General features: G+C 40.9%; 1 protein-coding gene across 2 annotated transcripts in view; it reads left to right on the top strand.

Annotated features, from left to right (window-relative positions):
• Positions 1-3,219: 3,219 nt before the first annotated feature.
• EDRF1 (erythroid differentiation regulatory factor 1) overlaps positions 3,220-12,561 on the top strand; it is a 43,363-nt gene continuing 34,021 nt past the window's right edge. For both annotated transcript variants that reach the window (XM_060768614.2, XM_060768615.2), the window contains exons 1-5: positions 3,220-3,386; positions 6,689-6,897; positions 7,652-7,718; positions 10,483-10,608; positions 11,286-11,410. In XM_060768614.2, coding sequence (XP_060624597.2) covers positions 3,300-3,386; positions 6,689-6,897; positions 7,652-7,718; positions 10,483-10,608; positions 11,286-11,410 — 614 coding nt within the window. In that variant the 5' untranslated portion in view covers positions 3,220-3,299. The remainder of the gene's footprint in view (positions 3,387-6,688; positions 6,898-7,651; positions 7,719-10,482; positions 10,609-11,285; positions 11,411-12,561) is intronic.

Here is a 12,561-nt window from a genome sequence, read left to right as displayed (position 1 = left end):
ACCCAAAGAACAGGGATCGCTGTGGGGAGCCAATCCCCAGAGGCTGAGCACCTCAACTGATCAGGTCCTCTCAGTAAGATCCAGATATTTTGAGGTGTCAAATTATTCTAATCTGGGAAATCTAAGGGCCCTTTCAGAAAGGCCCTATAATCCAGGATGCAATCCCAGGTTTTCTGCTTTAAACTGGATTATATCAGTCCGCACTGCCAGATAATCTGCGATAAACAGAAAACCTGGGATCAGATCCTGTGGTATAGGGTCTGTCTGGAAGGGCCCTAAGGCCCCTTCTACACTGCCATATAAAACCCAGATTATCTGCTTTGAATTGGATTATAAGGCTTTTTTTTTGTTGTTCATTCGTTCAGTCGTTTCCGACTCTTCGTGACCTCATGCACCAGTCCACGCCAGAGCTCCCTGTCGGCCGTCACCACCCAGAGCTCCTTCAAGGTCAATCCAGTCACTTCAAGGATGCCATCCATCCATCTTGCCCTTGGTCGGCTCCTCTTCCTTTTTCCTTCCATTTTCCCCAGCATAATTGTCTTCTCTGAGCTTTCCTTTCTTCTCATGATGTGGCCAAAGTGCTTCATCTTTGCCTCTACTATCCTTTCCTCCAATGAGCAGTCGGACTTTATTTCCTGAAGTATGGACTGGTTGGATCTTCTCGCGGTTCAAGGCAATCTCAGAACTTTCCTCCAACACCACAATTCAAAAGCATCTATCTTCCTTCGCTCAGCCTTCCCTAGGGTTCGGCTCTCACATCCATAGGTGACTATGGGGAATACCATTGCTTTAATTATGCGGATCTTCGTTGCCAGTGTGATGTCTCCACTCTCCACTATTTTATCGAGATTGGTCATGGCTCTCCTCCCAAGAAGTAAACGTCTCCTGATTTCCTGGCTGCAGTCTGCATCTGCAGTAATCTTTGCACCTAGAAATACAATGTCTGTCACGGCCTACACGTTTTCTCCCTCTATTTCCCAGTTATCAATTATTCTTGTTGCCATAATCTTGGGTTTTTTTATATTCAGCTGCAACCCAGCTTTTGCGCTTTCTTCTTTCACCCTGATTAGAAGGCTCCTCAGCTCCTCCTCGCTTTCAGCCATCAAAGTGGTGTCATCTGCATATCTAAGGTTAATTTTTCTTCCAGCAATTTTTACTCCAGCCTTGCATTCGTCAAGTCCCGCATATCGCATGATGTCTTCTGCATACAAGTTGAATAAATTGGGTGAGAGGATACAACCCTGCCGAACACCTTTCCCAATCTGGATTTTATATGGCAGTATAGACTCGTAAAATCCAGTTCAAAGCAAATGTGGATTGTCTTATTTGATAATCTGGATTATATGGCAGTGTAGATCCTACCTGAGGCTCCTTCTACACTGCCCTATAATCCAGATTATCAAAACAGATAATCTACATTGACCAATGAAACCCAGATTATAATCCAGTTTTAAAGCAGATAATCTAGGCTTCGTAGGGCAATGTAGGAGCCCGAAACACCAGCTCTAATGAAAAGAGGCCCCTTCCACACTGTCCAGAGATCCCACACAGCCAAATAACTAGAATATCTGCTTTGAACTGGGTTATCTGAGTCCACACTGCCATCTATTCTAGTTCAAAGAAGATAATGTAGGATTTTATTCAGCGGTGTGGAAGGCAGATTAGTGAGATGGGCCAAAACTAACAAAATGAAGTTCAACAGTGACAAATGCAAGATACTAAACTTTGGCAGGAAAAACGAAATGCAAAGATATAGAATGGGGGACAATGCCTGGCTTGAGAGCAGTACGTGTGAAAAAGATCTTGGGAGTCCTCGTGGACTACAAGTTAAACATGAGCCAACAATGTGATGTGGCGGCAAAAAAGCCAATGGGATTTTGGCCTGCATCAATAGGAGCATAGTGTCTACATCTAGGGAAGTAATGCTACCCCTCTATTCTGCTTTGGTTAGACCACACCTGGAATATTGTGTCCAGTTCTGGGCACCACAATTCAAGAGAGATATTGACAAGCTGGAATGTGTCCAGAGGAGGGCGACTAAAATGATCAAGGGTCTGGAGAACAAGCCCTATGAGGAGCGGCTTAAGGAGCTGGGCATGTTTAGCCTGAAGAAGAGAAGGCTGAGAGGAGATATGATAGCCATGTATAAATATGTGAGAGGAAGCCATAGGGAGGAGGGAGCAAGCTTGTTTTCTGCTTCCCTGGAGACTAGGACGCGGAACAATGGCTTCAAACTACAAGAGAGGAGATTCCATCTGAACATGAGGAAGAACTTCCTGACTGTGAGAGCCGTTCAGCAGTGGAACTCTCTGCCCCGGAGTGTGGTGGAGGCTCCTTCTTTGGAAGCTTTTAAACAGGGGCTGGATGGCCATCTGTCAGGGGTGATTTGAATGCAATATTCCTGCTTCTTGGCAGGGGGTTGGACTGGATGGCCCATGAGGTCTCTTCCAACTCTTTGATTCTATGATTCTATGACTGTGAGAGCCGTTCAGCAGTGGAACTCTCTGCCCCGGAGTGTGGTGGAGGCTCCTTCTCTGGAAGCTTTTAAACAGAGGCTGGATGGCCATCTGTCAGGGGTGCTTTGAATGCATTTTTTCTGCTTCTTGACAGGGGGTTGGACTGGATGGCCCATGAGGTCTCTTCCAACACTGATTCTATGACTGTGAGAGCCGTTCAGCAGTGGAACTCTCTGCCCCGGAGTGTGGTGGAGGCTCCTTCTCTGGAAGCTTTTAAGCAGAGGCTGGATGGCCATCTGTCAGGGGTGCTTTGAATGCAATATTCCTGCTTCTTGGCAGGGGGTTGGACTGGATGGCCCATGAGGTCTCTTCCAACTCTTTGATTCTATGATTCTTTGATTCTAAACTAACAAAAGACCCCTATTCCTTCTATCAGCGTTGTCCGGGCTCTGATTACTTATGGCAGTGATTCCCAAACGCGTCTTCTACAATTCTGGACTCCAACTCCCAGAAGCCTCAGCTGCCTTCTCCAATGACTAGGAATCCTGGGAATTGAAGTCCAAATTAGCTGGGAGATCAAAGGTTCCACCCACTACACTTTCCCAGACCCTCTTCTAGGTTTGTATACAAGCGCTTTGACAGAGATCTCGCGAGTGTTGCTCCTCCTCGGCGAGAGCTTGTGAGAAGCATTGCAAAGAGCCAACGAAACGCAGCGAGGGCAAGGAGGGGGCGGGGCTTAGACTTTTTTTCTATATCCGAGCTCTTTCCGGATGTTTCTAGGAGGCCGAACGTGGAGAAGGGAGCGGACTTCCGGCAGCTGAGCCTGAGGCGAGCGGCGAGCGAATGGGGGACTCCAGGGAAGCGGGGGGCGAGGCGGGCGCCGGGGCTTCTCCGTCGCCGTTGAAAGGAGAGCCAGAGGAGCCCAAACAGGTACCGAAGCACCGCAGGCATTGGCCAACGAAGGAGTGGGAACACTGTAGAACTCATGCAGTTGGACACCACTTCAATTGCCATGACTTAATACTGTCCTGGTGTCATTTCACAAGCTCTTTGGCCTTCTCTGCCACAAGAATTTCTGGAGCCTCCCCAAACTGTAACTCCAATGATTCTCTAGCAGTTGAAAGTGTTATGAAACTACATTAATTCATTCTAGTCTAGATGCAGCATAAGCTTCAATGAATGACCCTTCAATGCAGTATATAATTTTATTTCTTTCCCGCCTCTCCTCGTGACGGGTTACACAATAATTAAAACACGTATAAACACTAAAAATAATAATAATACTTTATTTATACCCCGCCACCATCTCCCCAAGGGACTCGGAGCGGCTTATATGAGGCCAAGCCCAACAACACATCAATAAAACAAGAAAGCAATAAACAAAAACAATACAATTGTTATAAATCACATATAAACAATAACACACAAGATTTAAAAACCTATGGCCGGGCCAAATGTAATAGTTTAAAATTAAAAATAAATGCTGGGTAGGAACAAGGTAGGATATATCTGGTAGGAGGGTTTTAAAGAAGTGGGGGGAGTGCAATCCAACAAATAGTTAAGGGGGGCATTTTGCTGGGAATTAATTTCCTTATTCCGGGAAGGCACACTGGAACAGCCACGTTTTCAGGTTCCTCCTAAAGACTCCCAATGTTGGGGCATGCCTGATATCCCTGGGAAGTGAGTTCCAGAGTCAGGGGGCCACCACCGAGAAGGCCCTCTCCCTCATCCCCACCAACCGTGCCTGCGAGGCAGGCAGGAGCGAGATCAGGGCCTCTCCAGATGTTTGAAGAGATCGTGTGGGTTTGTACACAGAAATGCGGCCATGCATAAAAATAAAAATACTTCAAATAATAATAATGAGTTGTTGTAGATCTTTTGGGCTATATGGTCATGTTCTAAAAGCATTCTCTCCTGACATTTCACCTGCATCTATAACAGGCATTCTCAGAGGTTGTGAGGTCTGCTGAAAACTAGGAAAATTGGGCCATAGCACGTCATGTCTGAAATTTAGAAGAACAAATGGTCCATATGGGTGGCTTTGCTTTCTGATGGTTCTAAATATAGAAACTATAATAATTTAGATTTTTTAATATATGAAACATAAGTGAATTCCGTGCATAGACTTGGATCTCTTCTCCAAGAGATCTCATTATGTACATATATGCAAATACAGGTATTCCAATATACACACACGCTGTGTGTGTGTGTGTGTGTACACACATATACACACACTGTCTATCCCAAACATTTCTGGCCCCAAGACTTTTGGACGATACAATTAATAGAAGTGCAACAGAGGGAATTTCAGCTGTCATGCAAGACTATGACTGGAGACCAGGGTTTGAGTCCTTTCTTGGCTGTGGAAACCTACATTGGGCAAGTCACACACACACTCAGTCATAGAAAACTTTATGACTTATTTGTGAGTGAGAGCAGGGCCTCCCTGGATGATCTTAAACAACGAGACAGGACGTAGAGGGAGATGCGTTTGGACAAGTAAGCTGGGCCAGAACCGTATAGGGCAAAGGTTCTCACCCTGTTGGTCCCCAGATGTTTGGTCCCCTGGCTACCATAAATTGGAAATTACTTGATGAAAGACAACACCTGTTGAGATTTCTTCTTTTACACAGCTATTAAGGGGGCAAGAGTGTATAGAACAGGGGTCCTCAAACTAAGGCCCGGGTGCCGGATACAGCCCTCCAAGGTAATTTACCCGACCCTCGCTCAGGGTCAACCTAAGTCTGAAACGACTAGAAAACACACAACAACAACAACAACAACAACAACAATCCTATTTCATCAGCCAGAAGCAGGCCCACACTTCCCATTGAAATACTAATAAGTTTATATTTGTTAAAATTGTTCTTCATTTTAATTATTGTATTGTTTTTAAGTGTTTTTTGAACTACAAATAATATATGTGTAGTGTGCATAGAAATTCATTCATTTTTTATTACAATCAGGCCCTCCAACAGTTGAAGGGACTGTGACCTGGCCCTCTGTTTAAAATGTTTGAGGACCCCTGGTATAGAAGTTGGAAGAGACCCCAAGGGCCATCTAATCCAAGCCCATTCTGACATGCAGGAACCCACAGTCAAAGCTCCCCCAATAGATAACCTTCCAGCCTCAGTATAAACACCTCCAGAGAAGGATACTTCATTGGGCCCTAAGGAAATATACTCTACTGCCTAACATCTCTTACTGTCAGAAAGTTCTTCCTAATGTTTAAGTGGAATCTCTTTTCCTGCAATTTGAATCCTTTCTTCTATTGTGGCCTGGTCTCCAGAGCAGCAGAAAACAAGCTGTGACATCCTTTAAAATATTTAAACATGGCTATCAAGTCTCCTCTCGACCTTCTCTTCTCCAACTTAAACATATCTAGCTTTGCCGGTTTTACTCTGACAACCCTTCTTGCTTTTGAAGGGTGCTATGAAACAGTTGGCACTGAACAGCCAAAGGAATGCATTTAGATGTTGTAATAAAGTCCATCGGATAATATCCAGGAACAGCTGTACTATGATAACTTAATTGGTTTTTAAATTATCATAAGATACTTTGTTTTTCTCTTGCAATAGTGTACCATGGCTATACCTTTGTCAATATTGATGTCCCAAAAGCCTTTCTTAAAAAGCCTTAGATATGTTCTGGTAGTGGTATCTTGTCTCTCTCTTGTGAGAAAAATATTGTTGGATCCTGGAAAACTTTTGGTATTGAAGTCATACCAAAAGATCTCCTGTTATCATTGTAATGTTTAATGGAGATATGTTGGGAAGAGTATGAACAGATGCGACAAAGTACAGAGAACTAAAAGGAAATTTAATCAACATGGCTTTTCATGCCACCCAAGTTGTTGACATTCTCTCCTCTACACTAATATTAAAGGTGTAGGAGCCCAAGCTTCTACTGTAGGATTGCTGGGTATAATATAGAACAGGGCCGCAGTTCCTTTAATGGTTATATTAAAAATGACATTTTAGTAAATGACGCTTATTTTGTCTGTTTGACAGACTAGAAATTTATATCATATTATAGAGTTTGGGGTTTTTTATTCTTCTTGAAAGGAAACGAATTAGACTGCTAAGTGTTAACTCTACAACACATTGTTTTTGGTGGCCCATTTCTTGAATGAAATTTTACTAAATAAAAGCAGTGTTTAATGATACCTGTAATGAGGAGTAATTGTATTTGAATCTCTTTAATTAAATTCTTCATTGATTTATGCAAATTAGGGTTCTGTGCTGTTTCTTGGAGGCAATGAAGTAAAAAGCAGAGCTGTAGTAAAGTATTCATCTGCTCCACCTCAAGCGGCATTTGCCCGTCTTCAAGAGAAGACTGATCTGAAACTTCCTCCAGCTAACTGGTTACGAGAAAGTGCCAAACTGGGAGCAGCAGGGGCTACCATCCTTGGTAATAGCAAAAAAAGCAAGCCATTTTCAAGGTAAATATTGTGACTATGTTATATCTAATGACACAGTAGTAAAGATGTATTTTGATAGAAGACCATTGTTGAAGTATATTTAATAGAAATATACAGAGTTTTTGTAATTATTATTGTAATTATTTCCAAAATCATAATTAAAATATATGCATTTTAAAAACAAAATGGCTTTGTGAAAATATGGAACATCTACATTCAGATATTATTGCTTCACTTGCAAGGTTTCTTTGTTAATATCCGAACATAAAGTTTTTGTTCCAGTTTAAAGTATTGACATAAAAATTAAGAAGAAAATACTCTGGGTGGAATTACAAGGCTGACATTGTTAGAGAATTGTAAAATTAATATTCTTAAAATATTGAAGAGCAGCAAAACTCTATTGCAATAACTAACATAAAATAAATAAAACAAAGAGGTTAACGAAGTAGTATTTTGGTTGCCATTTCATTCATCAGTTAAACCTCATATGTTGTTTACATAAATGAAATTGGCGGTCATTTGTGCTGTTCCTCATACTCTTCCAGAAGTCTTCCAAGCCCTCTACAGACTTTTTTTTTAAATAATTTTTTTATTAGAATTAGCCCTCTACAGACTTTTAGTGGATATAGATGACTATAGAAATAGCTTCTTTTGCTCCATAAGTAAGGTTTTGCTTGCAGATTCATGCGTTCAAGCCTTTATTTCCAAAAGTATTTTTGATAAATGGTAATATTGAATAATTATTTCAAATGGTGCTTTATTTGTTTTTAAATAGCTTTGGTATGGCGTACGATTTTATTGACTCAATTGGAAATGATGTGGATGTTGTATCCGATTCTGAGGTATGTATGTTTTGCAACGGAGTAATACACAGTGTAATAAAATATTTAGCAAGATTATTTCAGTGGAAAAACATTAGAAAAATCTCTCATTGAAAGTAGCTATTATTAAATCAATCATGATTAATGGAGGAACTGCAAAGGAAAGCGAAATGCTGAGTCCTTGAGTCCTCTGTTTCCTAAGTGGAACAACAGGTCCACTCTGTTGTTATAATAAACTCTATAAAATAATTTTCCGTGCTTGAGTAGGATTAGGGTTCATAAAGTAAGAACTATTTTTAAGTGGCTTGGACATCATTTCTGAATATAGCAATAACGCTCGTATTTTAGAGAGCTCTGTGGATTTAGTCACATCATTGTGTCAGCTATCATTTTAATGGTGAGGTGACTGACGGAAACATGGTTAAGTCCTAAAAGCTATTTTTCACTGGGATAAGGAAGGCTGGCCAAGAGAGATAGTTTCCTTGGGTAGCATTCCCATGGTACTCTTGAGTTCTGCACAACAGCCTACAGTTATGCCCCCTGTGAGTCCATAAAGAAGAGGTTGTGGCAGACCGCCATATACAGATGGAGAAAAGCAACCAGAGGCAACAATCATCACTGCTGAAGGGGGATGGGGAAACTTGTGCAATGGTACAACCCATTTTTAATCACTTAGAGCAGTGGTTCTCAACCTGAGGGTCCCCAGATGTTTTGGCCTTCAATTTCTAGAAATCCTAACCGCTGGTAAACTGGCTGGGATTTCTGGAAGTTGTAGGCCAAAACACCTGGGGACACACTGGTTGAGAACCACTGACTCAGAGTAAGTTCTATGCCACAGAGGCTATCTCCAGCTGTTGCCACCACATGATTGTAGGTTATGATAGCCACCTCCTTGGGCTTGCAGGTTAGTTGGGCACAAGCATATATTGCTCGCTTAAGTGGGTGCCACAGTGTTCTGTTCTTACTCCTGCCCTTATGGGGAGGGGCATAGCCATGCCAGCCAATGTAGGGGAAGACAGTTATTATTGTCTCTGACTATGAAAGAGCTCATCTCCTCCTCCCCCAAGTAAGGGTAACCCTTAGAGAGACTAATGTAAAAAGACTTGTGCAATGGAAGCTCTCATTATTAACTGCAGAAGGAAAAGTATTAAACAAATTCTGAGTGTATTTGTTTGCTATTTCACTTACAATGTATTATCTGAAATGGGTTGCCTGGAAAACTCACAACAACCTAGTGATTTCACCATGAAAGCCTTTGACAACATATTATCTGAGACTTTTAAGGAACCAACAATTGAATGAATAACTTCTGGTGACTTTCCACCGCCGTGCTATAGAGAGTGTTCTAACATGCGTATGGTTTGCTAATTGCACAGCGTCACATAGGAAGAACTTTATTTTTCTACCACCTCCTCCATCTCCCCGAGTGGAATTGGGGCGGCTTACATGGGACGAAGCCCAATGCAACATACAATTAAAAACAGAACAATAACATATTAAAATAACATAAAAACAGCACAAACAATAATAAACAAGCATCAAAAGCAACAACAGACTCATTTGTGAGGGCCAATATGTGAGGGTGTTCCGGGGGGTGACCACTACTGCCCAGAAAATTATAGATTGGCCTCTCCCCTCTTTGGAAGAACTATATAATAATTAAGAAAGCTCAAAATATTCTTAGGGATCTATCTAACCCTAGATATTATTTTTTTGAATTGTTATTATCTGGCAGATGGTCTAGGCAAATAGGCTGAGAGATAGGATTTATCCTAGAGCTGTTACTATATTGAATTCTGTGGTTTCACACTGATGTGGCATTAGGAGTCGTGCAATAGGGATTAGAATGTGGAAGGATGAGTGCTTTGTTTTGTAATTTGTATATATATAATGTGATTGTGGTGGGCATTTAATTTTGTTGTGCGATGTACAATTACAATAAAGCTATTCTATTCTATACCTATAACCATATGATAACTAGAGTATTATAAGCAAAGATAATGCATGTGTCCCAACTGCCTCTCTTGTCAAAGATTGCTTTATCTCTCCAATCCTAGACAGTAATTTGGTTTTCCATATGTGTGGCAAACCATGATTTACATTTGCTTCTTTAATTTTCTTAGTAATTCAATCTTTTGATGTAATAATTTTCATTATAATTTGTCAGCATCAACATTTTATCAAATAAGAAATAAAGTAATAATTTGTGAATTTAGAGCAGTAGTTCCCAACCTGTGGTCTATGGACCACCAGCGGTTTGCAAGAACTAAAATATGGTCCACAGCCTCACTGTTACTACACTATTGCAATAATAGTGACAGGTCTTGCAAAACCTCTAACAGTGCCGAGGCTTATTAAAAATGGTTTTCTGTCGGTGAGCAGATGGCAACTACTGGATGGCATATGTTCTGTATCAGAAACCAGAGCTGATGTGGTCTATCTAATGCAATTTTCTGAATCAGCACCCCAAACAATCAAACCGAATGTAAAGTTGTCCAAAACCTGATTTGTAATCCCTTTGGTACTAATGTTGGAGAGTGATCCCTGGTTAAAAAATGATTTAGAGTCATATCAGACTTGGCAAGCTTTTCTAACCATGGTTTTTTATTATGTCTGAATTGAATTACTCTCAAGTAATTTTAACAAAAAGCTGTTGAGATAACTTCTAAAACTGAGTTTTCTGTTAAATATATGTCCAGTGAGATCAGCGTAGAAAGCCTTTGTGTTGTAACTCTTTTAATTCTCAAAAATGAAGTTTTAAACTTGTTATTGTCTTTTTTTGCAGAACATTAAAAAGCTCCTTAAGATACCTTATAGCAAATCGCATGTCAGCATGGCAGTGCACCGAATCGGGAGGACGCTTTTATTGGATGACCTAGATATTCAAGAGCTCTTCATGAGATCATCACAGGTAATAAAACTTGGTGCAGTCATTTATTTGGCCATATGATAGGTTTTTCTAGTCTAATGTTTCTTTGCGCTTATGTTCTATGACGTGATTAGTTTTATTATTTAGCTTTCTACAAAAGCTGAATAGGTTTGAACTGATGACAGAAAAATGTTCTTCAATCCTTCCTTTTGATATTACTAAATTATTTCACAGAAGTTACTATCGCATTCTTTATCATGATGAATAAGTATGTGGCTAAATATTTTTTAAGAATTTAGATTCTGATGATGTGCCTGTGAAATGGGAATGGGAATCATCATGTGGAGTAACTTAACAGAAAAGTTATTTTTCTGTCATTAATGGAGTTGAAATTTTATTACCTGTCTTTTACTGCCCTTTGTCTCTTGCTCACACATGGCCAAAAAGGGGATTAGTCTAGATCATTTTAATACACAACAGAAACTATATCTGAGACAAAATGTAGGCCTGACAGTTATCCCCATTGTCTTTCTTCTCCTATATGACTTTTAATATATTTGCCAGATGAAGAAGCCAGCAAAGATTCCAAAGCGTTAATTATGCATTTCCTGGGTAGTCAATAAAGGGATTCATCTGAAAAGTTGAAGAAAAGTACAGTAAATAAGTAAACAAAGGCACAATTTTATAATGATTGCATTCTTGTTCTTTATTTCACGTAGACTGGAGATTGGACTTGGCTAAAAGAATTCTATCAGAGATTAATAGATCAGAAGTGGCAACGAAAAAAGAAGAGTAAAGAACACTGGTACCAGAAAGCTATACTTTCCAAATTTTTATATTACAGGTATATTTTTCAAGGTTTACAGTTGGTTTTGTTGTTATTTATGTATATCCTGCCTTTTCCCCAAAACTGGTACTCAAGGCCTCTTACTTGAGACTACATTCTATTTCATTTAAGCTAAAACTGGATGCTGTTTGAATTTTCCAGGATATATCTTCACCCTAAGCATGCCAAACATTTCAAAGCTTATACCACAAGATCTCAGTTGTGAGGGACTAGTATTACTGTCTTTTTGAAATTTGGCATCCAGTGGAACCTTCCCTATTGGTGACAGTTTCTCATTCCTTGTGGAGTACCATTTTGGAAGATTTCTGAATCTTCACACAGACTTTTTGGGGAAAATATATATTTTATTGAATCTGATTCCACTCTTTCTCCTGGGATAATATCTGAGGTCGAAAGCGAGGAGGAGCTGAGGAGCCTTCTAATCAAGGTGAAAGAAGAAAGCGCAAAAGCCGGGTTGCAGCTAAACGTCAAAAAAACCAAGATTATGGCAACAAGAATGATTGACAACTGGAAAATAGAGGGAGAAACCGTGGAGGCCGTGACAGACTTTGTATTTCTAGGTGCAAAGATTACTGCAGATGCAGACTGTAGCCAGGAAATCAGAAGACGCTTACTTCTTGGGAGGAGAGCAATGTCCAGTCTCGATAAAATAGTGAAGAGTAGAGACATCAGACTGGCAACAAAGATCCGCCTAGTCAAAGCCATGGTATTCCCTGTAGTCACCTACGGATGTGAGAGCTGGACCTTAGGGAAGGCTGAGCGAAGGAAGATCGATGCTTTTGAGCTGTGGTGTTGGAGGAAAGTGCTGAGCGTGCCTTGGACTGCGAGAAGATCCAACCAGTCCATCCTCCAGGAAATAAAGCCCGACTGCTCACTGGAGGGAAAGATACTAGAGACAAAGTTGAAGTACTTTGGCCACATCATGAGGAGACAGGAAAGCCTAGAGAAGACAATTATGCTGGGGAAAGTGGAAGGCAAAAGGAAGAGGGGCCGACCAAGGGCAAGATGGATGGATGGCATCCTTGAAGTGACTGGACTGACCTTGAAGGAGCTGGGGGTGGTAACGGCCAACAGGGAGCTCTGGCCTAGGCTGGTCCATGAGGTCACGAAGAGTCGGAGACGACTGAACGAATGAACAACAACAAATA

Source organism: Anolis sagrei, chromosome 3, assembly GCF_037176765.1.
Source record: "Anolis sagrei isolate rAnoSag1 chromosome 3, rAnoSag1.mat, whole genome shotgun sequence".
Classification (NCBI taxonomy): domain Eukaryota; kingdom Metazoa; phylum Chordata; class Lepidosauria; order Squamata; family Dactyloidae; genus Anolis; species Anolis sagrei.
Note: the sequence above shows the minus strand (reverse complement) of the source record. Positions and strands in the feature narration are given on the sequence as shown.